The sequence below is a fragment of the Triturus cristatus genome, chromosome 5_1, assembly GCF_964204655.1.
Source record: "Triturus cristatus chromosome 5_1, aTriCri1.1, whole genome shotgun sequence".
NCBI classification, from domain to species: Eukaryota; Metazoa; Chordata; class Amphibia; order Caudata; family Salamandridae; genus Triturus; species Triturus cristatus.
Genome location: NC_140587.1, coordinates 555,049,980 through 555,076,316, shown reverse-complemented (window position 1 = coordinate 555,076,316; position 26,337 = coordinate 555,049,980). Strand labels below are relative to the sequence as shown.

General features: G+C 45.3%; 1 protein-coding gene across 3 annotated transcripts in view; it reads right to left on the bottom strand.

Annotated features, from left to right (window-relative positions):
- Positions 1–26,337, bottom strand: part of TRPA1 (transient receptor potential cation channel subfamily A member 1) — a 1,005,076-nt gene that overhangs the window by 84,217 nt on the left and 894,522 nt on the right. For all 3 annotated transcript variants that reach the window (XM_085605436.1, XM_085605435.1, XM_085605437.1), the window contains one exon: positions 16,082–16,150. In XM_085605436.1, coding sequence (XP_085461562.1) covers positions 16,082–16,150 — 69 coding nt within the window. The remainder of the gene's footprint in view (positions 1–16,081; positions 16,151–26,337) is intronic.

Genomic DNA, 26,337 nt, shown 5'->3' with positions numbered 1-26,337 from the left:
CTGAAAGCACTGCACACTGCACCACTTTGCTTCACACCGGAGCCTCAATGACTGCCACGACAGGCCCACACGGCCGCGATTGGCTGGAACAAAAGGTACTGTTTACAAAGTCTTCTGACACCTACTCCTGTCCGCACCAACGCAGTCGACTGAAACTGTTGGATTTGGTTATTTTCAGCACTGCGGCGGCACCAGATGGAGCTATCGACTTCAAGGAACTGCATTGTTGAGATTTTTCTTGCAAAGTGCATATTCTGATTATTGTATATTGGATTTTTATCGTTTTGGTCTTGTTTTACACAGAAAAGTATTGGATATTTTTCTAAAACGGGTGTAGTGTCCTTTTGTAGTGTTCTCACTGTGTTACTGTATGTTATGTGCAGATGCTTTACACACTGCCGCTGAGATAAGCCTAACTGCTCGTGCCAAGCTACCAAGGGGGTGATCAGGGTTTATCTAGGAGTGTAACTCCCTTATCCTGACTAGGAAGAAGGGTCTCTACTTGGACAGGGTAACAACCTGCGAACTAGAGACACCCATTTCTAACAGTTCCTAACTAAAACACTCCTTGGCCGCACTTACTTCTGTATAGCAGTAAGGAGAAAAATACTGCATATTGTCTTTCAGATACTTTTTAATAAAGCCATTGCCAATTCTAAGCTTGATACTAACTCATTATACCTGAACTTTAAAAACGTTTTGTTTCTCAAACTGCAAGTAGCACAAATACAGGTGCTCGTTTCATACTAAACTTTAAGAAATATTTCAATTGATCTGAACTGAGAAAGAAACTACACTAGTTATGGATGAAAGACAATACTTCTTAAGAGCCTTAATTTGCTGCATCATTGCTATCAAGGTTCATCATTACCTAATGGAGGGGGTGTGGCTAAGCTGGCTAAAATAGCGGACGTGTTTTGTTAGAGCTCTGTCATCCATCCCTCATAACCCTAAATGTATCCAGTCAAAAGCGGAACCAGAGGCTGTGGAATGGTTAGGCAGCTGTAGAGAAAACCCGACAGGCTGGCAAGCATCAGTGACTCAGCTGCACAAGGAGATCGAGTCCCAGACCGGTCAGTGCCGAAACGCGAAGCCCCAGAGGAGAAGCCTAGAAGGGACCGGCGAGCCCGCGGCTCCGTATGACGTGCAGCAGGCCGCACAGCACAGCTGTAGAGAAAACCCGGCCGGCTGGCAAGCATCAGTGACTCAGCTGCACAAGGAGATCGAGTCCCAGAACGGTCAGTGCCGAAACGCGAAGCCCCAGAGGAGAAGCCTAGAAGGGACCGGCGAGCCCACGGCTCCGCATGACGTGCAGCAGGCCGCACCGGGAGGCAGAGTTGAACACACGACTTTGACCCCCCCGCGCAGACCCGCTGCGGACAATCAACCAGCATGAGCAATTGAGGAGGTGAGGAATGCTGGGAACTGGGGCAGTGGTGATGATCTAATTTAAGCTGCGCGGCAGCGCCTCGATCACAGAGGCCTGGACCCGACCTGGCCAGCGCAGAGTTGCAAAGCCTCGAGGCGGGTGTTCAGGGAAGCCTGAGAGATCCACACTGTCGCAGCCTGCGGAGCGGCCGTGCCTTGGGGCCTAACCGCACTTTAATCGGAGGCCTGCGGCACAGAACTTGAGGTGAGCTGCGGGGGGTGGCCACAGCGGGGAGAAGGAGAACCCCCGACAGAGATAAATGGCTGCAAGATCCCGTGGTGGCACCTACCAAACCAGGGGAGACTGAGGCCTGTGCACTACGCCATATTGCTACTTGGTCTGAGCAGAGATGAGACCAATGGAGCTGCGGCTCCAGGACATGGTAGGACACTGTACGCTGCAGCAGGCTACGGGGACAAACTAGAGACTACACATAGTGTGGCAACCCTGAGTGGGAAGGATCGTCATCTAACAGATGCAGTAAGTTGTCACACAATACGCAAGTGGGCACAACTTCCCACGCTGGGGGTTCAGCACAAATCCAGGCACTCCGACCGATCAGGCGCATTAGCGAAGCGGCCAGAGTGAAGAAAATGCAGGCAGTCCTGAGGAAGCTGTGAACCCCAACAGCAGCCAGAGTTTCGGATAGAACCAATGCTATGAAGCAGGGCACCACCAGTCTCTGTGACTACAATGTGGGGGGAGTGTTGTGAGGATGCCAGATAAGCAGCTTAAATGTTGTGATGATCTGGATCCAGTATGCACCAAATAGGCCTCAGGGAATTGAAAGCAAGAGGTAAATACAATACCTCCGAGCTGCCAACAAAAGACTGAACTTCTCACTGCCGCACGACCATCTGCGGTGTTAAGAAATACCAGCCTAGAACAATAAGGCGGCACATGCTAGACATGGGCCGGCTTCACTCCTGCACTAGCGGCTCTGCTGGTCATCCGCACCTGCCCTGAACCCAGACAGACAAGTTGCACGGAGAGGCTCCCACTAACTCCATGTCCAGCAAACTGGACTGGGGAACACTATGGAGCAAAGACACACCTCCTCAGAAACCAAGATTGATGCAGTAGTGAGTGATGTGACCCTCAGGCATGCTGACCACCCGAAGTTGGCAGACAAAATCCATACACTAGAGGTCGTCATGGAAGAGCTCTCTCCTAACACCGCAGAAAGCAGAGAAGTGCCTTAAGGGTGCAGATCCTTGAACACAGGGCAAGGGACTCCGAAGGACGGGCTAGACGAAACAACGTCTGAGTGATTGGCTTGCCCAAGGGCGAGGAAGGCAAAGATGCAGTCATATATGTGCTGTAACTGGATAGAGGGATTAAATGAATGCCTGAAGGTGCACTTACGAAACATTTCGCAATTGAAAGAGCACATGGGGTCCCATTGAGGCTGTCCCCAGCGGGGTCTGGCCCCAGGCCCCTCCGGTTCTGCATTCTACATAATAAAGATAGCGACACGATTCTACAAGAGTCGCAGAAGCTGCAAGTACTACAAGTTGCAAATAGCCATGTAATGCTCTTCCCAGATTACACAGCAGCGGTACAGTAGCAAATAGGCCTGGGTGGTAAATTCCGCTCCACTTGCGGAATTTTCTGAATTTGGGTAATATCACGTTCCACGGAGAGCGTGGAATTGCCCAAAATTCTGCGTACCGCGGCTTCACAGAATTTTTTGCTTGTTTGCGTTCTCAAAATGCGTGTTCACAAGATATTTCCCCCCGAGCAAGCAAACAGCGTTTGCAAACAGGAAAAAAGCATTGCGAACAAGCGATTTCTGCGTAGTCGTGGAGCTTTATCACCGTTTTGCAAAGCTTTGCGTAGCGCGACTACGCAAATTCCGCCCACCTCTAGTAACAAAGGAACTCTTTTTTTAGAAGTAAAACGCCGCCTCCGAGGCCTAGACCTTAAATATTCCATGTTGTTCCCTGCACACCTGCGTGTAATGGCGAAAGGCAAGACACACTTCTTTGAAACCCCCACTGCTACTTGGGACTGAGTGGACTCTGCCAATGTCGGGGGCAACACTACCACAACGGACACACAAGGAAATCGCAACCAGAGGCCACCCCAGGATTTAGCAAAGGAAGGAGACGCAAGCGACGAGACACATCTGGTGTGCCACGGACCAAATGTGGAGCAAATTATCCTAGATCAGTGTAAGGCACTACTGACAGCAGCAGAAATGAGGGGCCACCACAGTGACTAGATGTCAGAGGAAAGCCTGCCGGATCATGGGAGCAATGTGGGATCGGTAGACGCTGCCTCTTACTCGGAAGACTCTAGCGCCAGCTCAGAGCAAAAGAGCAGATGATATCATATATTGGTGCACTAGACTTTATGCCATTCTGATCGCCTGCATAGCAACTGGGACCACACATGTATTACAGGACATGATATGTTTAATGATCTGCTCATATGTCTTTCTCTTGCAAACAAGGTATTGACTCGCATAAAACACTAGCAGGGTACAAGCCAGGGAGGATACTCAGCGCAAGTAAACAGTCTATAGGCACGTGAATTTAGGGTCAAATCATAACCCAGATAAAAGTAGCTGCAGCTCTGATTCCCGCGATTGTTCCTATAACTAGGGGTACTACTTCTGCATTAAGTGAACATCCGGCAAATGCATGGCCTGCCCCAAGTAACTAAAGTTGGCACGACACCCTGGTTGAAAGTTTGGACGGATGCCCTTTGCATTCTTGCCCATCTGGTATTTAACATGTTAGTTCACATATGTTTAGCTAGTTACGACACATCAGTCGGATTATGCACTCACAGGAACCCAAGAATACCATACCACTTGGCTCTCTTGTCGTGGTTCCACTCAAACGCAACAGCCACGCTCCAGCGAACTGACACCTTATGGAACTTTTTCCCTTATCACTATGACAGTCACTAAGGTATGCACCTGGAACGTCCGAGGAATTCACACACCCTCTCGTAGATATTCAATATATTCCTATATTAATAGGTATCAGGCCCAAATAGTTCTCCCGCAGAAGACACACCTTACAGCTACAGAAATAGTGAACCTATAGAGAAGGTGGAGAGGCCAACTCTATGCTACTGGATTCTCTGCCTTTGCCCGGGGAGCCATTGTCTGGATTAGACCGGGCACCCCCTTTCATGCCAAGGAATCTTGCGATAGGCACTGAGGGGCGATACGTTGTTGTAAATGGCCACCTGGATGGCAGACACATCGTACTGGGCTCTATCTATGCACCCAACACAGATCAGTCAGCATTTCTAGATTCATTATCTGTCAAACTCTCTTATTGGCATGGTATACCCTGGTTGCTACTTTAACTGTGTATTAGATTTATCTCTTGACCACTGGTCCTTTCCCCCTTCCATGCACACCCACAACAATAGCCATACGGGCAGTAAAAGCCTGGACGGCACACTGGCAACTTGTAGATGTCTGGAGACAATTAAACCACACAGACAAGGTGGACTCTTACTACTCGGGCTCCCACATTCTGCATGTTCAGTTGGACAGGCTGCTTGGCATGAAAGAAATAGTAACAGCAGTGACCAAGACTGAATACCTGGGGAGGACCCATTCAGACCATAACACCCAAACTCTGCAAATGTTATGGGATAATGCCCCAGCTGCCATCCGCAGGTGGCGCTTACAGCCTGAGATGCTGGAAGATAAACCATTTTGCGAAGCGCAGAAAACATTAATTACTTTAACGGCAATACAGGCATTGCATCATTGTGCCTAATCGAGTGGGATGCTTTTAAAGTAGTAATTCGGGGCCACTGCCTAAACACGCAAATAGTTTTGCGCAAAGTTAAAGAGACAGACATTAAGATGGTAGAGGAAGAACTAATCCACCTCGAAACTAAAGTAATTGAAGACCCACTACTGAGACCACAACTTCACGAGAATAGAATAGAACATCTTAGGTTGCTCAAGAGATTAAGATGCCTTAATTATGTATCACACTCAGCATGTACTCATAACACTGCCGATAAAGCACGACGCCTACTTGCCTGACTTATCAGACAAGAGGATACCCGGACACCCATAACAGCCATCCGAGCTCCACAGGGAACACCCTTATATGCAAAACAAGATACATTCTGAATTTACAAATCATTACACAGAACTGTACAGATCCACCACAGCACCACCTGAACAGATCCGCCAATTCCTCACGGATATCACCCTTCCCAGCCTAACCGTTGAGCAGCGACTGGAGCTGGAAGCACCAGTCACCCCAGAAGAAATCCGAGCTAGCATACGTGCCCTGGCAACAGGAAAGTCCCCAGGCCCAGACGGCCTTCCACTTGAATTCTACAAGGCATATGCCATGCTGCTGGTAACCCTATTAAAATCTGTATATGACGCTGCACTGTCATCCTCCTCACTTACGGCAATGCAGCGTGAAGCATTGCTAATATCTCTCCAAAAACCCGCTAGAGATCCATTGCAGCTTCTACAGACCGCTAGTGCTCCTCAACACTGATTATAAAATGTTTGCCTCTGTAATCTTTGGCCAGACTAGCACCATTGGTCTAATCCACCCTGACCCGAATGGATTTGTGCAAACTCATAACACCTCCCTCAATATACGGAGATTCTTCCGCCTTCAAGAATATGCCACGCACCTCTGGCCCAGCTCGGGCTGCCTGGTCCTGGATTTAGAGAAGGCTTTCAACTCACTCGAATGGCCCTACTGGTTTGCAGTCCTCCGCCAGTTTGGTTTTGGAGCAACTTTTCTGAAACTGGTCGTGCTACTGCTTGCGCAGCCTCTCATTCGGGTACACACAGAGTGACTGATATCAGGGAGCATGTCAATAGATAGAGGTACTAGACAGGGATGCCCTCTTTCTCCCTTATTATTTTCACCGGCTATGGAACCTCTCACGGGCAGTTTCGTAAGAAGGGCAATGACAGCGGCATTCCCATGGGAGATGGGCTCCACGTGGTATCCCTGTATGCAGACGACCTACTGCTATACAGAAGAGATGTGGATAATGTCCCAGCAGCCATAGCAGAGACCTTGCAACAATTCGCAGAGCTGTCGGGTCTAAAAGTAAATTGGAATAAGTCATGCCTATATCACAGCACAAAAGACATACTGGATGGTAATCTTACCAGGACCATTTGAAACATCCATTCCCAAATACAATTCTGGAAAACACTGCCGATAAATGTTATGGGCAGAATAGCCGTGGGTACAATGGTAGTACTGCCACGATTTCTGTATTACTTTACAAATCTGCCCGTCAACATCCAGGCCAAAACGTTCTGAGAACTGGAACAAATGCACAGAAACTTCATCTGGAACAAGGAGCGCCACAGAGTGGCTCTATGGAAGTTCTACGCGCCCATTGAAAAAGGAGGCCTGGCAGTTCTCAATATGGAACTATACTACTTAGCTGCACGATTGCTGTGGGTAACGAAGTGGCTAGCAGGAATGCAATTATCTGATACCGCCACTGTACAACCGCCCTGGTCGCTATCAGGATCTGCCATCTATTCCATCCTATGGCTAGGCCGCCTTCTCTGAGCTCCCTGGCCCTTGCTTACCGTTGTTACAGATGTAGTGTACATCTTACTAGACAGATGACCACTTATGCACCCACACTACCCCTTCTTGACACCGCAAGGAGTGGAGTGGGCACAACAAGCGGTGCACTAGAACTGGGCATGCCACTGAGGTGCAGACGTTGGGCAATTTATACGAGGACGGAACACTGCTATCATTCGACAGATTAACCCAAGACACCGGTATGCATTATTCTGTTTTTACCATCCATGGAGCATATTACATTGGTTAAGATAAAAAAGTACTTTCAACTAACATCGGGAGCATGCCCCCGTTGTGACCAGGTTGTGGCGGACCTTCTTCACATGCTTTGGTCCTGCCCATTACTACACCAATACTGGCAAGAGGTTGTGTCTTGTTTTTTGGAATGCACCGGCCCCCCATGATTACAAACATGGGAGTAGTGCATACTAGGGGTATTTCCCAGGTCCAGAAAATACAAGGCCACATCTAGATTTATAGCCCTAGGTCTCATAGTAGAAAAAAGACTGGTCACCCGGAAACGGAAGAACAAACATCCTCCCTCACCAGAGTAGCTCTACATAGAGAAGACGTTGCCGGTTTGCGCAAATATCCAAGTACACAGACCTGGGACACTATGGTGGTGGTGCTGCAACACATGGGGCAGAGCGGGACAGGCACATCACAGGATGGTGACTCCAGGGGTGATAGGAACTAACTGTGAACAGTTCACATCACAGACAACAGCTAGCACAAGGCCAACTCCAACAAACCAAGAGAGTAAATCAGGAGAGGCCTGAAGCTTAGGAGAATTCGAAATTCTGACACGGGGACTCGATTATAGGGGCCTTCGACAGGAGGGGTTGGGATTCACTCAATGGGAATCGTTAGAGTAGCAAAATGCTGTTTTATTGTGTTGAGTTGTTGTTTGGAACTCTGTGTTTGAATTGCATTATCAATGTCCTGGTAATAAAACCACATGAATAAATGGGATACAATTAAAGAGCAATCTGCAATCCGGCAATAGCCTGTCGGCAATTGTATATGTGTATCATGTTTTTTGACATGCTCCTGATATCCGGGAGCCACAGCGTATTGGTATAGTAGTGCACATGCTATAATGATGCAAACAATTCCTGCCATATGTTGAATCTGCCACATGAAAACTATCTTGTATTCAATGTATCTCAACAGGAAAACATAAAATGCAAATAAAGAAATATAATAACACATATCTAATGGAGAATATTTTCTCCCCGGTCAAAGCCAGTCCAAGATCCTTTCGCTCTGGTTGGCATGCCCAGCCCCCTTGTGACTTGTCTTGAAGGGTGGAAAAAGATTGAATATCAATGGAGTAAACATTTGGAACTTTCTCCTGGCAGCTCCATGACACAAGGCTTTCCCTAGCGGGTTAAAAAAAACATCCAAATGCACAAATTTCATAACTGTGTAACTCTTCTTAGTTGCATACTTAATAGAGTTGATCGTCACATAATGATGCTTTCACATAGGCAGCTGTTTATGAATGACAACTCAGCTCTACTTAAAAGGAGAGAGGTTACAATGCAAACATTATTGGTGTTTTGTGAAACATCCATCAGTAATACATTCCTAGGCGCTACTGTCACTAAGCACAATAGCAGGTTCCTAAAGGTTTCTAGAATATTTTAAAATGTTACTACTGCATAGGAAATTTCAAAATATTATATTTGGGTATCGCAAAGAGTAAGCCTCTTCAACTTAGCCTGCTCCCTTTTCCTCTTTGCCTTCTTACTCACTAGAAAAGAAAATGTTGGCATGATGTTTTGCTTTAAAGATTGCAAAAAAAGCATTGTCCTCACAAAAATAAATCTGCTTCAAGTTCTAAAGAGCAGGTCTTTGTGGATCTACTAGCAAAATGAAAAATATAGCAGATCTTTTGAAGACAAAGTAAGGCTCACAAAATGTCCCACTTGAATTGGACCTGTTTCACAGCAACTCAATTGTGAACGATAATAATGTTAGATGTTAAACCTGTTAGTCGTTGGGTGGTCTTCCACCCAAAAGTTTTGCCTTACTCTGTATTTTTCTGATCTCGTTTTTGTTGGCCTTAGGACTGTGCAGTTTATCACTGCTAACCATTGCAAAGTGAGTCTGCTCACTCCTTGAAACATGGTTAAATAGGCCTATCCCGAATGGGCGTATTTAATGTACTTAAAATTCTCTAGTAAAGTGTTACTACATGTACCCAGGGCCTGTAAATGCTACTAATGGACCGGCTGCACTTGTTGTGACACTCACTTAAGTAGCCTTGCAAACCTGTATGAGGCCTGCAATTGCAGCCTCTGTGCGCAGTTTTAAACAGCCATTTTGACTTGGCAAAATCAATTATTTGCCAGTTCCGTAACCTTGGTTTTTAGTACATATAAGTCAACCCTAGGTTAGGCACTAAACAGCCCACAGTGTAGGGTGCAATGTATTTAAAAATAAGTATGTTTATATGTCCTGATAAAGAAAAACTCTTACATTTCACTATTGCAAGGCCTACCTCTCCCACAGGATAACAGTGTGGTTACCTTATTATATTTAAGAAGGATAACTTCCAAATGGGATCAGGTAAGCGATTCATGTATGGAGCATTTGGAATTGTAAAATAAAAATCCTCTATTCTGGTAAAATCAGATTTTGAATTAACATTTTGAAAATGCCACTTTTAGAAAACTGCGGGTGAGTGTCTGAAAAGTTTCAGCACTCTGTCCATCATCTTCTTGTGTTTGCTTTGTTTGCCCTAAGTTGGCAGGGTGTGCCGAGACGTGGGTCCCTTGCTCACTTTGCAACTGGATTCAAGCTAGCCTGGCTGATGAAGGGTGTTACTCAGAAACCGGTCCCAGGATGCTTGTTTCCGGTTCAGGGAAGACCTAGCTTGGCCTTTCCGGCTGGACTGTTCCCATGAAGCACAGGGACAAGACTGATTTGCATATAGCTGGGTCAGAACTGAGGTGGCGAAGTGATCTAAAGAATGATGATGGATTCAACCCAGAATCAGTGACTGGGGGTGAGTGTCTGAAAAATGTCAGCGCTTCGTCCATCATCTCCTTGTTTGTGCGTTGTTTGTCCTAAGTTGGCAGGGTCTGTCCAGACTTGGGTCCCTTGCTCACTTTGCCACTGGATTCAAGCTACCTTGGCTGATGAAGGGTGTTCCTCGGAAACCGATCCCAGGATGCTTGTTTCCGGTTCAGGGAAGACCTGGCTTGGCAGCTCGGGCTGGAGTGTTCCCATGAAGCATAGGGTCAAGACTGATGTACATATAGCTGGGTCTGGACTGAGGTGGTGAAGTGAGCCAAATAATGATTATGGATTCAACCCAGATCTGTGACTGGGGGTAAGTGTCTGAAAAGTTTCAGCGCTCCATCCATCATATACTTGTGTTTGCTTTGTTTGCCCCAAGTTGGCAGGGTGTGCCCAGACGTAGGTCCCTTGCTCACTTTGCCACTGGATTTAAGCTAGACTGGCTGATTAAGGGTGTTACCCAGAAACCTGTCCCAGGATGCTTGTTTCCTGTTCAGGGAAGACCTGGCTTGGCAGTTCAGGCGAGAATGTTCCCATGAGCCACAGGGTCAAGCCTGATTTGGATATAGCTAAGTCTAAACTGAGGTGGCAAAGTGAGGTAAAGAATGATGATGGATTCAACCCATACCTGTGACTGGGGGTGAGTGTCTGAAAAGTTTCAGCGCTCCATCCATCATCTCCTTGTGTTTGCTTTGTTTGCCCTAAGTTGGCAGGGTATGCCCAGTCTTGGGTCCCTTGCTCACTTTGCCACTGGATTCAAGCTAGCCTAGCTGATGTAAGGGTCTTAAACAGAAACCAGTCTCAGGATGCTTGTTTCCGATTTACGGAAGACCTGACTTAGCAGTTCAGGCTGGACTGTTCCCATGAGGCACAGGGTCAACACTGATTTACGTATAGCTGGGTCTAAACTGAGGTGGCGAAGTGAGCTAAAGAATGTTGATGGATTCAACCCAGATCTGTGACTGGGTGTGAGCACAATGCATCCTCAAGGAGGGACCTCACAACCCTCTGCAACCAGGGTGTGAGGTACTCTTGTTCAGCGGGGATAACTGGGTCCCTGTAGCCAGCACACACTCCATCGCTGTCCGCCTAAGCTTGTGAATTTGTCCCGGTCTCGAGATGCCATATAATCACAGTTGGGGGCCTATATGTGAGAAAGTAACACAATGCAGGGCAGCAAGTCATCTTACTGTGCTTCATTAGAAGTAAAGGGTGGGAATGCCCCGCATTTATATTAATACTGCACATTCCTGTCCTTTTCCCAGTGCTGGCACACAATGGACTGCCTAGCCCCAACGCAGTTACCCTTGCACATGGTGCAAGGGTGCAATGGTGCCTCAGTTGAATGCAGCATTATTTTTGTACATGGAGGGGCTTCTTCCTGTACAAAAACAATCCCCGGCGGCATGTTTCTTTTTCTATGTGCGCTGCAGAATGCAGGACTCATAGAAAGAGAAAGTAACGAGGAGAAATAAAGATTACTCCTCATTATGCCTCTCCAGGAAAGGCGTATCATTTTGGTACTTTCACAGATCTACCAGTAATGGAAAAACTGCAAATGCATCAAAATCCATGGTTGTTGCATGTGAATACCCACAGAACGCCCATGGAACACTTCCCTGGGCAGAGTAACATAATGAAGTGATTTGCCCTGTGTTGCTTTACTTCTGATTTATCAAGCCACTCATGGCCAAGCAAAGTGGCCTTGTGTAGTTGGATAAATCATATTATTTAGTTTGTGTTGGGTATGAACCACATTGCATGGTGCAAATGCAATACAGACCCCTTCATATATGCCCCTTAGTGCTTTGTGGCGCTATTTTCACTTAAAACTTTACACTTGTATATATCTGGTTCTACTGATTGGATTTTGTTTCATTTATTAAAACGTACTCTATGTGTCTAATCTGATGGGGTTCTCCTTGTGTTGTGTTTTCACTTTAATACTGTTTGAAAAGGTGCATAAATACACATTCCCTGACTGTGACAAATTACCAGAGGGTTGAACACAAGTTAATTTGGGGTTTGCTTGTGGCTTCACCCTAACAAGGATTGTGGTTATTTGAGTAGGGTTTCACCCCCTCAGTCAGTAATCCAATTTCTTCCTCAGAGTTGAAAACAGAAAATACTTTAGTAGTCCTGCCTGCCTATGCTTAACTAATATCCAGTAAGTAGCCATGTCCGTTGAATCAAGTCTCAATTGGCAGTTCTTAATCAGAGACTGCGAGGAAGGACATATTTTGGAGTGATCCCCTACCTTTGCAGATTGGTCTTTTCTGTTAGTTTGACTATGGGCACTGTGACACTGGCATTCAATCTCACAGGTAATGTCATTCTTCACCAATATGATGCTAAATTGATTACACCAAATTGGCTTAATTTACTTTTCAAAAGCGCCATAGTAAGATACTACAGGAAAAGCAATGATGTGAAACTTAATGCAATGTGTGGACATTGAAAATGATAAAAGCTTGAGTCAAAGTTTTCTAATATATATATATATGTATATATATAAAAAAACAGAGTTCACTGGTAAATATAGGATTTTATTTAATATACTGATAAGGCAATTTTTTTAATTCATACTTTGTGATACCTGGAGTCTCCAACAGTAATGATTTAATTTTTGCTGAGCTTCCCTCCTGGCAGTGATTAAGCCTTGATGACGTATGTAATGATCAGCTACCACTAAAATGGAGAGCATGAAGGATGGTATATGTGTCACAGCCACTTACCTTGAAAAGTGATATTTGGGATTGGACAGGAAAGGAAGGCCAAATGTTTTTTTAACATGAAAATGCAAGGATGATGCTAAGTAGGACCTGGTTTATAATAAGCCCTGTGCAAGGTGGGCTCTCTCCTCCATGATTCTGATCATTGTAGTGGATACACCTATTCTCAATTCTGGTCGAGGGGAGTGTTATCGCATTTCTGTAGGGCATAACCTGTGAGGAGACAAGAAGCTGTGAATGTTGGGTCCAACTGAGGTCATCTTGGACAAAGAATTCTGGGATAGTTTGCAGGCAGGCAATACAGGAAGTACTGCAAAAGCGGGATAGATGTTGGTAGGAATTTTCCAAATACTGAGTTAGAGAATGCAGCAATCACTTACTAGTACATAGTATAAAAATTAAACCACACCATCAGCTCATCAGAAAATTCTAGGATCTTCTGGGACACAGAACAAATAGGTAGATTGTGCCTTGCCTACCTGTGAAAAAGACTGCAGTATGCCGTTCTTTCCACTTGAATGCACAGACTAGATGTGCTCTCAAAGGTTCCATTGGTTGGCTTCCTCCACCTCCTCCAGCACAAAAATCCCTGAAGAATGGTTCCATCCAGTCTGCAGGAAAAAGCTGCCCTTTTAATATTAGACTGTGGAAGTCCTGACCAGAGTGGGACCTGGAATTTGCTGGTCATTCCCAGGGTGAGGACCGTGAAAAGGGGCGGCAGAAGATTCCTTCATCTGACCCCTAAACTTTGGAAGACTCTGCCTTTTACTCTGAGAAGCCAAACAAACAGACAACTGTTCATAAAGGCACTGAAAACTTGGCTGTTCGCGCCCAACTGCTGACCTCTGTTCACCACCTTGCTCAGGCTATGACAGCTCTAGCGCTAAGACGCCTCGGCATACACATGCATTATAAAACTTTCATTTCATTTCAATCTAAAGTCTTTCCATGGAAAGCCTGGGAGTGTGTGAAAGAGGCCAGTACTCCCATTTTCAGTATCACTTAAAGGGGAATATTTTTTACTTCTACTGTGAGGCTGGGAAATATAAAGTTCTAATCCCGTAAGCCCCATGTTTCCTACAGCCTCATGAATTGACCTACTGCAGGTTTCTGATCGCTGAAAAGAGATTGATGTCTGAACATAGAACTCTGAAAAGCGAGGTGGTGGCAAAGTCATTCGATCACTAGTGGTGATCGAATTACTTTTGTGGTGGCTGTAAGTATGTTCCTGATTATTCTAAATTGGTTTTAAAATGTTATTGTATTATATCCTGCTTGCTATTGATTGAACCTATTTTGGAATTTTATTGTATTTTATCTTGCTTACTATGCTAAAATCTGTCTAATATTTCACTAGCTAATTCTTGAGCTGAAGGAGTTGAGCAGGTTTTTCTTGATGTTCTGTGTTTTTCAGACACCTAACCCAGTGCACCCTCAGATCTTGAAAGTAGTGATTTGCTATCTACACTGTAATATCTTTGCTTTAATTCTATATTTTTGTATTCTATTTGATTCTCCTTTTTTAAATCAATAGGCCACTCAGCAAGTTAGGCACGGAAATAATACAATCCATTTGATGCCTCATATTAAACTTTCCCATTTTCCAGTTTTCTCCAAATATTGATCTTTGGTGAAGGTGTGGTATAGATGGTATTCTATTTAGATCATCTGAATAAGCTGCATCTCCAATTTGATTGTGGTGCAATGCTTTGGCACAGTTAGGGCATTTAAAAGGACAAAGGGTCTGATTAAGACTTTAGTACCACACCAGTGCCCCGCTGCCACACCGCCAAAGCTGTCCGTCGACCGCCCGCGAGATTAGGAGTTTTCTCCTGGTCTAGTGGGTGGTGCTTTGGGAGTCCCAGGCAGTGACTCTTACAAAAGCTTTGCAATGGAAATGCCAAAGCGCATTCCTGCATGGACTAAAATGCACAATGTTGGGCATTTTGGTCTGTGCAGGAACATTGGGGCTTATACAGACAGGGGGCACACCATGTTCCCCCATGCATGCACCCCTGTGCATAGAGGCTCCAGGGGCCTCTGTTGTGCCTCCTTAGTTTCCTTACCACCACCATTGTCATGGCGGGCTTACTGCCATGAAAAGGAGGGCTGTGAGGAAACTCATAATATGCTTGGTGGTGCAACAGCTGACCAGCCAGCATATTATGGCCTCTGATTGTTGTTCCACTGCCACAGGATCAAGGATCTCGGCGGTAGCAGTGTTCCTGTGGCGGTCCCACCACCATCGTCATAATACAGCAGGTGGCCTGCCGGTCTTTTAGTCCAGGGACCGCCATCATGGGTTTGGCATTCCCATAGACCACCTAACTCGTAATTAGGCCCATAGTCTCTTCTTGTTACAGCACCTGAAAAATATCCATTGCATTATTTAGGCAAACAATCATCTAACCTTATATGGGGCTATTCACCATGGTAATTTTCACTGATTTAGTTACAAATGTAAGTTAACTCTTAAACTTTTAAGTAACTTACTTTTGGCAATGCGTCATTTACAAGTGTAAAGTTACTCAAGGGTTTCTCATACGTGTCTCTACCCCTAGCTTGAGCCAGATTTTTTGGGGGGATTTTATATAGAGCAAACTAGACCCAAAGGTATCAGATCGCTTTACATGAGCACCTTTAAGACTCCGTAATGCCTTCTGTGAATACCGAAAGTCTTAAAATTAGGATTTTTCTCAGTTTAGTAGTAGTAAAGTTAGAAGTCCTAAATTTAGGACTCCTAAACTGAGAAAAATCCTAATTTTAAGACTTTCGGTATTCACAGAAGGCATTTAGGAGTCCTAAAGTTAGGAGTCCTAACTTTACTACTACTAAATTGAGATAAATTCTAATTTTAAGACTTTCGGTATTCACAGAAGGCATTTAGGAGTCCTAAAGTTAGGAGTCCTAACTATACTACTACTAAACTGAGAAAAATCCTAATTTTAAGACTTTCGGTATTCACAGAAGGCATTTAGAAGTCCTAAAGTTAGGACTCCTAACTTCTGTTACCAAATACCAAAATGAGTAAGTGCCTTCTGTGAATACCAAAATGGTAGTAAGTTTAGGATTTTGTCTTAAGTTAGTTCTGTGAATCGGGCCCATAGTATTTAAATGGAAAAAAAAACACAATTACTTTGTGCTCGTCGCCAACCTAAACTTACATGTGAGAGAATCTCCCCATAGAAAAAATAGGAGAGGTGGAGATTTACATTTGTAAGTTTGTGAATTGCATTTTGTACTAAGTAGTACAACTGTAGTACTATCTTATGTACTACGAAATGTAGTTTGTGAATGGGCTCATATGCATTTGTTGATGCTTTAATATTTACCTGCATTTCAATTCTTTTCAGCGCAGCATTGCGTTGCACCTCTGCAATATCTCCAACTGCCAATCCAATCTAAAGTAAGACACAAAATAAAATTGTCATCTTCACATGGTCACCAATAACTTCCACACTGATTAAATACATAGGAATGTAGGCAATTATACACATAGACATAGAGTTACTAATAAAATATGTCTATCCGATGTGAACATATAGACAGTTAAGCTTGTTAATAAAGGGATTATGCAAATTATAAAGAAACCCAAAAGCTGAAACCCACAATGGGGAAACATGAATAATAATGGTGATTTCTTTTTAATGATGCGGATTATTTAAAAGGTAAGGCCCTAATTGTGAGATGGCCGGATTTAGGTGCACGGTCTCTGATTCTGGCCAGTATCCCTGCACCTAAGTCTGGGCATTACAAGATATTATCCCTTGTAATGGAAAAAACTCATGGAGTCTTTGGATTTTCAGCTTCTTTTCTGCATCTTTACCAAGATTCTGGGGCAAGTTCACTGATTTTTATCACCTGTTCAAGAAGCACTCTGTTATAATGCATATCACAAAAATAGTAATAGCTAGTAATATTTAAAAAACAAATAACAATGCAATTATCATCATCATTATTAATAATAATAATAATTACAATAATGTATACATGTACTCATTTTTTCTCTAAATACTAGGCTTTCCTTTTCATTAAACTTGTCTCTGTGCCACACATCAGCTTTTGGCCTTTAAAAAGTGCTTCAATTTTGATCACAAATAACATCAAATATTTTTTCTCTAAAGGCTAGCATACCAATTTCCTAAAATGTTTCCTTTGTTTTGGTTTTTGTTGTGTTAGTTTGGGCTTTTTATTGTGCAAACCAAGCAAAGGGCTACACAGGGGCATTCTGAAAGGGGGGGGGGGGGGGGGAGTACATAGTTGGACCAAAAAGGATAGGCAGCAGGAGGTCAGCCTATCGTAACTATCTCCCAGCCCATCATTTTTTGCAGATACCATGAGTTCGAACTTCAAGGCACATAAGGCCCATAAACAACATAATATAAAGAAAATATCAATCCATCAGTATTTGTAAAGCACGCTAATCACCCCAGGGTGTATCCAGGAGCTGCGTGGGGAGGGGCTATTCAAACATCCAGGCCTTGAGGCTGCCCCTTAATTCGGCAAGGGAGGGGGAGGTCATTTCGGGCCTTAGCAGCAAAATGGTAGAAAACACCTTCTCTGGCTCAAGAACGATGGATGCGGGGGCGGTGGCAAGGGCCATGGAGGCAGACTGCTGGTGTCTGGTGGGCTCATGGAAGGTCAGGCAGTTGTTCAGGTATACAGGTCCCATGTTGTGGAGCACTTTGTAGGTGTGCATAAGCAGTTTGAAAGGGCATCTCCTCTTGATGGAGAACCAGTGAAGACTACGGAGGTGGGGGGGATGTGGAATCGGCTGGGCAGGTCCAGGAGAATTCTTGCTGCTGTGATCTAGATAGGTAAGAGGCGTTGGAGGAGGAGGGAGGTGACTCCAGCATAGAGGGTGTTCCCGTAGTCAAGTCAGCTTGTATGAAGGTTCTTCTGGTATCTGTTGGGATCCATCTGAAGATCTTACAGAGCATTCTGAGGGTACTGAAGCAGGTGGGGGCAACAGATTTGACCTGTTGTCTCATGGAGAGCTAACTGTCGAGGATGATACTATGGTTGCGGGCATGGGTGGTGATGATGGGTGCTGGTCCAAGGGCAGAGGGCCACCAGGAGTTGTCCCACAGCGAGGGGATCTTCCAAAAAAAGGAACTTCGGTTTTGCCGGTGTTGAGCTTGAGGCAGTTGGCTCTCATCAGGTTGGCGACATCAGTTATGGCATTCTGGATGGTGTCTGTGTCTTTGGTGAGGGAGAGTATGAGCCGAGTGTCATTGGTATAGGAGATGAAGTTAAGACCGTGGCTGCAAACGATGGGTGCTAGCGGTATCCTGTAGACGTTGAACAAGGTGGGGCTGAGTGAGATGCCCTGGGGTACGCCGCAGATGATGCTCTTTGGGTCAGGGCTGTACAGCGGGAGGCAGACTCTCTGGGTATGCCCAGTGAGAAAAGTGGATAGTAGCTTGAGGACGTTGCCGTAGATGCCAATGTGGTGAAGTCTTTAGATGGGGAGGTGGTGGGAGACTGTATCGAGGGCCGCTGACAGTTCAAGGAGGATTAGGGTTGCTGACTCGCCATGGTCAAGGATGGTTCTGACATAGTCCGTGGCAGCTATAAGTGCGTTTTCTATGCTGTGGTTCTAGCGGCAGCTAGATTGGGAGGGGTCATGCAGGTAGTTGGATTACAGGTAGTCTGGGATTTGCAGGTTGACGGCTTTCTCTAGAACCTTGGGCGGAAAGGGGAGGAGTGAGATGGGGCAGTAGTTCTTGAGTTCTGATGGGTCCGCTGTGGGCTTCTTCAGATGTGGTTTGACTTTGGCATGCTTCCAGAATTCTGGGAAGGTGGCGGATCTGAAGCCTGATTTGATGATGCTAGTGACCAGGGGTCTGATTTCTTTTTGTCCAAGGTTGAAGGCATGTGTGTGGGAAAGGGTCGGTTGCTGCTCCAGAATGGATGGAAATCATGATGAAGGTTGTGGTTTTGGTGCAGAGAGGTATTCATCAGCCAGGAGGTAGGGCGGAAAGATTGTTGGGGTTGTGGGGACATCAGGATGCAGTAGCTGGAGTTCAAAGTTCTTGTAGATGTTGGAAATCTTGATGCGGAAGAAGTCAATAAGTGATTTGCAGAGAGACTGGGAGGGCAGGATGGTGTTTTCAACGGCATCTGGGGAGGAGAATTCCCTGACAATGTGCAATAGTACTTTAGTGTGGTTGATGGACTGGAAATGGGTGGCGATTTATTTATTTATTTATTTATTTAGCGATTTGTAAAGCGCCTGGTGACCCGAAGGCATCCCCGCGCTATGTTGTTTGTGGAAACCAGAGGAGATAAGAGGAAAAAGGAGGGGACTTTATTTTGGGAATAGGAGTGTTTTCAGTTTTTTCCTGAAAATCCGATAGCTGGGTTCCAGCCTCAGGGTGCAAGGGAGTGAGTTCCACCCGGCGGATGCCTTTACGGAGAAGCGCCGGCCACCGGTACGTGTCTTCCTGTATCTGGGAATATTGGCCAGATGCTCATTCTCCGAGCGAAGGGACCTAGGGGCCTTGTAGGGAGTGACCAGGTCACTCAGGATAGCAGGGCCGCAACCATTCAGCAGTTTATGTGCAGTACACAGGGTCTTAAATTCGACCCTTTGACGAACTGGGAGCCAGTGTAAGGCCTTAATTGCTGGTTTGGCTGATACTCTGGAGGGGAGGTTCATCAGTAGTCGGGCGGCTGCATTCTGTGTGCGTTGGAGTTTAGCCATGGTAGCCTCTGGAGCTCCCAGGTATACCATGTTGCTGTAGTCCAACCGCGCAAGGATCAGACCTTGGACTAGGAGTTTCCTAGATAGGGGCGGAAGTAGTGGGAAGATCCTGCGAATGGTGCGCAAAAGACCGAAGCAGGTACCTGCTGTTTTGGATGCTTGGGTTTTCATCGATAGCTCGGGGTCTAGCCAGACTCCTAAGGTCTTAATTTCTTGTTTCGGGGTGGGGATTTCCCTGAACACTTCTGGCCATACCGATGGGGGGATGGTAGCCCATTGCTTACCCATGAGCATGACTTCGGTCTTTGACCCCTTTAATTTAAGCGATGACTCGCACATCCAGTTGTGAATTTCCGTGAGGCAGTTTGACAGATTATCCGGGTGGTTGTCCAGTTGGGAGAGTGAGACGACCAACTGCGTGTTGTCCGCGTAGCTCACTATTTTAATCCCGAAGGGAGTAACCACATCTTCGAGAGGGGCCATATAAGCATTAAACAGCGTAGGGCTTAGTGACGACCCCTGGGGGACTCCGCTCGTAAGGGGGAGGGTGGTAGAGTGGTAATTGCCATCCCATACCTGGAACGAGCGCCCTGAGAGGAAGGACTCTATCCACCTGATCGCCGAACCTGCGAGCCCTGCCACAGCCAGCCGATGGAGTAGGACACGATGGTTGACTGTGTCGAAGGCTGCACTAAGATCCAGGAGGATCACTGCCACTGACCCTCGTGAATCCAAAATGCGCCTTGCCTCCTCGATGACGGCGAGAAGGGCGGTGTCTGTGCCATGGCCCGGGCGAAACCCAGTTTGGGACTGCCGTAAGATGTTATTTACTTCTAAAAACTGTGACAATTGCCCATTGACCAATTTCTCGGCCATTTTGCTTATGCAAGGGAGGAGTGAAATTGGCCGGTAGTTCGCCATGTCGTCTGGGTCCAGCTGGGGTTTTTTTAGGAGTGCCTTAACTACTGCACTCTTCCAGCTGGGAGGGACTGAGCCTTGGGCGAGCGAGATGTTTATAAGCTCCGTGATCGTGGGCACGATGACAGGGGCTACAGTTTTAAGAAATCTGATGGGTGCGGGATCCAAAGGGGAACCGCTTTTCATTTTAGCCATGGTTGTATCTACCTCGTTCCATGTTACTGCCCTAAAAGCAGACAGCTTAGGACACAAGCTGCTTCCTGTCTGAATGGTGGATGCCTCATTGTCCATGTGGTTCGATAGGCAGGGAGGGGGAAGGGAAACTAGAATGCGGGCGATTTTATCGTTGAAGTAGGTAGCCAGTTTGTTACTTCGGTCTGACGGGGGTGTGTTGGAGGAAGGTGGAGCTGGTATTTTCAATAGCTCTTTTACAATAAGGAAGGATTCCCTTGCTGAGTTGGTGGAGTTTTTTATCCTCGTGTCGTAATGGGAGGCTTTGGTGAGCTTCAGGGTTGATTTGTATATTCTCACCGCCTTCTGATAGGTTTCCTTGCTGGCGTACTGCCAGTCTTTCCTCCATAGCCGCTCTGCTTTCTTGCAGTTTTTGCGGAGAGTTCGGAGTTCCGGGGTATACCATGGGGCAGGTCCTAGTTTCCCGTTTTTATCCTCACGGGTTTTTATAGGGAGGATGGAGTCTAATGATGTGACGATCCACTCCCTGAATTTACTGTCTGCGATAGCCGGGTCTTCCGAGGAGGTAGGGGAAGTTGATTTCAGGGTTCTGGCCCAGTCTTCTGTGGAGAGTCTGGACCATGCCCTGTCCCTGGTATAGGTGGTAGGTTTGTGGGGTTTCTTAAAGGCTCCTGGAATGCGGAGAGGGACCAGGAAGTGGTCCGTCCATGGGAGGGGGAGGGACTCTTTGGCTTGCATGGTAGGGATGTTTGTGAACACCGGGTCGAGCAAGTGACCTTTGGTGTGTGTAGCTCCGGAGTTTAAGAGATAGAGACCGTAAGCCGCTAATTCTGCAATCAAGTCGGCTGCCCCTGTGTCTAGAGGGTCGTCGAAGTGAATGTTCAGGTCTCCTAGTATCGAGAAGTTGGTAGTGGAGTGGGCCTGAGATGCTATAACATCCAGGAAAGCACTGGAAAAAGGACCCGAATGGCCCGGGGGGCGATAAACTAGGATGCCTGATAGCGAGTTAGTCGGAGCTAACTGGATGGTAAAGTGAAGGCTTTCGGAATCAAGGATATGCGCATCAATGGTTCTACAGGAGAGATGGTCCCGGTGGATGATGGCCAAGCCACCTCCTCTACCAGATGGACGAGGTTGGGACTGAATAAGAAAGCCCGGGGGAATGGCTAGGACAACGTCTGAGTCCGAGTGATCGGAGAGCCACGCTTCCGTCAGGAACAGAATGTCGATCTCGTGGTCTTCTATGAGATGATTAATTAGCAATGCGTGCTTAGGGAGTGAGCGACAATTCAAGGTGGCCAGTTGAAGAGCTGAGGGCATAGCGGGTCGGCTGGAAAGTTTGAGCTGCGCTGGGCGGCAGAGAGTGCATCTGGTGAATGGTCCTTCAAGATCATGAACATAGTTACATGAGGTATCAATAGTGGGTCTGAGACTAAGAAGGTCCCGGCGTGAATAGCTTACCTTAGAGGCAGCTTGGTCTGACAGGGGTTCTGGCTCTGGGCCTGGCCGTGCGCGGACGGGCGCAGACGGGCTTGCCTTAGGCACGCCTTCGGCGCGCAAACGGCGCTCCCGCTGCGCTCGTCCGCTGCGCTGGTATGGCCGACACATTTGACGCCGAGGTGGGTGGGCGTGGCCTCGTGGTGGGCGTGGCTACGCCTTCGAGCCGCGATGGCGGTTTGGGTGTTTTCCCTGTGTCAGCGCTAGGATCCGCTGTATCAGGGGAAGTCAGGAGGGCTGCTCGGCACGTTAGGCAAGCGCTGCTGAGTTCAGGTGAGAGCGGGTTTGTTTTTTTAAAAACAGTGAAAGTGTGATAACAAAGTTTTAAAATAAACAGAGCAAAATAGAATCCTCCGACTTTCCACCTCATAGAGGTCAGACAAACAGTAGTACAAGGCGCTTGTTATTCAGCGTATTTGTACTATTTCAGGTGGGCGTGGCCTCGTGGTAGGCGTGGCTACGCCTTCGAGCCGCGATGGCGGTTTGGGTGTTTTCCCTGTGTCAGCACTAGGATCCGCTGTATCAGGGGAAGTCAGGAGGGCTGCTCGGCGCGTTAGGCAAGCGCTGCTGAGTTCAGGTGAGAGCGGGTTTGTTTTTTTAAAAACAGTGAAAGTGTGATAACAAAGTTTTAAAATAAACAGAGCAAAATACAATCCTCCGGCTTTCCGCCTCAGAGGTCAGACAAACAGTAGTTTGTGGCATTCTTTGCTTCTCTGATGGCGTGGTGGTAGGATTTAAGGGCTGTCTTGAATGCTGTGTGGTTGCCTAGGTCTTTTCTGGTGCATCATCATCTCTCCAGGGGTTGAATTTGCGATGTTCTGCTTTGAGTTTGGGGGAGAACCAGTTTGAGTACTTGTTGGTTCTCTTGTTGCTGAGGGTTTCGATGGGAAGCGATGGAGTTGAAGCTGGTGATGGTCCATTCCAAGAGGTGGACAGCAGCTTAGTTGACGTTATCGGATGAGTGGAGGGTGGTGGTGTTGAGAGTGGTCGTCCATCGGGATTTGGTAATGGTGTTCAAGCTGTGGCGGGCTGTCGGGTGGTGGGTTGATGGTGGCATGTCAGAAGACTGTGATGGTGAAATGGACGATGCTGTGGTCTGTACAGTTGAACTCAGTTGTGTGACTGAACCGGATTTCGTTGCTGGACGTGAAGATAGTGTCAAGGGGTGGCCGGCAGTGTGCATGGGATTAGTGACGATCTGGGAGGCTGAGGTTGTTCATGGAGTCTAGCAGGGTGATCAAGTTGGTGGCTTAGGGGTCTTTGAGGTGGAAGTTGAGGTCGCCGAGAAAGAGGTACTGGCTGGGTTACAAGGCGAGGGGGATGATGAATTCTGTGATAGAGTTACAGAAGGGGGTTCAGGGTACTGGTGGTGTGTAGGTACCTCTGGCAGTCGAGTGGGCATTGGCTTGGAGGGTGAAACAATAGAATTTGAAGAAAATATAGAATGAATGGATGAACAGCAGTTCAATTGCAAGATTCCATTTCTAGGCCTTTACAATACAGTTGCAAATGACAAATACTCTTCACCTTGAATTTAAAAGAAGAAGTACTAGTAATGTGGTGCAAATCTGGATGTAGGGCATTCCAAAGATTAGTTCCAGAAACACTGAACACTTTGCCACCAAATCCACTACACTTCACATTTGGAACAATCAATTTTGGATCACTAGAGCAGCACAGTTGCCATGTACATTCCCTAAATTAAAAACAAACTTTCATATGGTAGGACCTAGTCCTTGAAACCTCTTTCAAGGAAAGCCCAGAAGTCTGTTGATTAATAGGCAGCCAAACAAGGACTCTGTGAAGCTCTGAGACATGCTTGAACCTTCTTAGACCCACCACAAAATGTTTGGAAACTTGGTGAAGTTGCATTGAATCGCATTCTAATAACCACTTTGTGAAATCATTCAATCAAGTAGTTACATGCCCAGCAGTAGCAGATTCTGCCCACAGATCCCACAAGATGTGTGTGCTATTAGCATGCATTCAAAGATGTAGTTTATTATGACCACTGACTTTTATTGAAGTGTTTGAGGGTCTGTATATTCAGTTTCACTTTTGTCAATTTATTCAATATTTTACTTTGGATGTCAGCAAATACTCATTCCCTTGAATAAACTGATTGATCTGTATGAAACTTGCCATGTAAAACCAAACGTAGATTTACCTTTTTAGAAAGTTCTTTATAGATTTGTGGAACTGGTCCTAAGTTACTAAGAAAACAAACACACTTACTATTGGAAACTCTGTCCTAGTGATATCTACACTAGTGAAACATCACTTAATTTTCTTCATGTGTATTATTGATTTGAACTGTAATATTTAGTCAGTTTAAATATGGATGAGCAAATAGCAATAGATATAGGCTCAGATAAACATTGTCATCAGTCTTATGTATGAATTAAAGAACTGTATTGTTAAGATGAGCTGCAATAAACAACCATATTCCCATTGTTAACACTTTGATACCCATATTAATGCATTTTTTAAATGCAATGTAAGAAGTTTTTTAATTCAATGTATGAGTCAGCAACCTATTGTAAATATGCATCACTTGGCACTTTTTTTAGGGTTTACATTTATTTCTTATATGGAATTTAATGAGCATGATTACAACCTTTGAAGATTATCAGATAGGTGTTATGAGGATGATATAAAGCTGTCCTTCAAAACAGATGATACAAGGGTGTATGGATGACGATTGTTAGAGTACAGATTGTCAAGAAGTCCACTGGGTGTTGAATTTCTGGGTTCACTGATAGAATATCAATGTAACAAACATCAATGTTCTAACTATAGTAAATAAAATATTGACTGCAAAAATATCAACTTCCATACCCCAACAGGTGAGTACAAAAATGTATAAAAATTATCAAGGAAAAAAAAAATAGAGATGTAAAAAAACGATTAAAAAATATATAAAAAAATAAAATAATATATATTAAATATATTAAATATAAATATTCTTTCTAACAAAATGAGTTCAATTTATTATACAATTTAAATATAACAAATAAACTTAATTAAAAAATATAAACACACAAACATAATAATGTATACATATACATATATTTACTTAAAAATAATTAATTAACTATTATCTTTATTTAATTTTTAAGCTTAAAAAAATTATATAAAAATAATATATATATCAATAATTTAAATAAAAAAACATTCTATAATAAATTAAAACATTAAACTATTGAAAAAAATATAAACTTACATTTCTCAATACAATAAGTGCAACAGTAGGGAAAGTGTTGGATAGCGGAATAATTACATTTACTATTCCAACTCTAGTGAGTGCAACAGTAGGGAAAGTGTTGAATAGCGGAGGGGTAGACATTACTATTCCCACTCTAGTGATGGCAACAGGAGGGAAAGCGTTGGATAGAAAGAGAGGAAAAAATTACTATTCCTACTCCAAAGAGTGCAACAATAGGGAAAGTGTTAGATAGCGGAGCGGTAAAAATTACTATTCCCACTCCAAAGAGTGCAACAGTAGTGAAAATGTTGGATAGCGGAGGGGTAAAAATTACTATTCCCACTCCAGTGAGGGCAACAGTAGAGAAAGTGTTGGATAGCAGAGAAACAAAAATTACTAATACCACTTAAGCAGTTGAAAAAAAATATACAAACTTTTTAAAATCATAAAAATAAATAAACAATATGTTATAATATATCAGTAAGCTGCCATAAGCAAGCCCTCTGGAGTGAACCATGCCGTTTTCACTTAGTGGGTATCACAGGATCTCTTCCACTGTTTGTGGAGTCACGTCTGGTGAAACTACAGAGGCCGCACTTTTGGTGGAATTGGTGGATTCAATGTCGGAAACCCCATCCTTTGAAGTATGGGCAAGTAGTAATCGGTGGTCTGCCCACAATGCAACTGCTGTCATCAGTAGGGGTGGACGGAATTTGCATAGTCGCGCTCCGCAAAGCTCCGCAAAATGGTAAAAAATCTCCGCGAGCACACAGAAATTCCGCGAACACGCGGAATTGCTTGTTTGCAATGCTTTTTTCCTGTTCGCGATCACTGTTTGCATGCTCGGGGGGAAATATCTCGTGAATAAACATTTTGAGAATGCGAACAAGCAAAAAATTTCGCAAAGCTGCAGAACTTTGGTCAATTTCGCGTTCTCCGCGGAACGCAAAATTATCCAAATTCCGCGAACGGAACGGAATTTACCGCCCAGGCCTAGTCATCAGGGCCTGGACCTGTTCCTCCATGGCTTGTTCCGGGTGGATGCCCCTTGGATCTCAGCACTGATGACG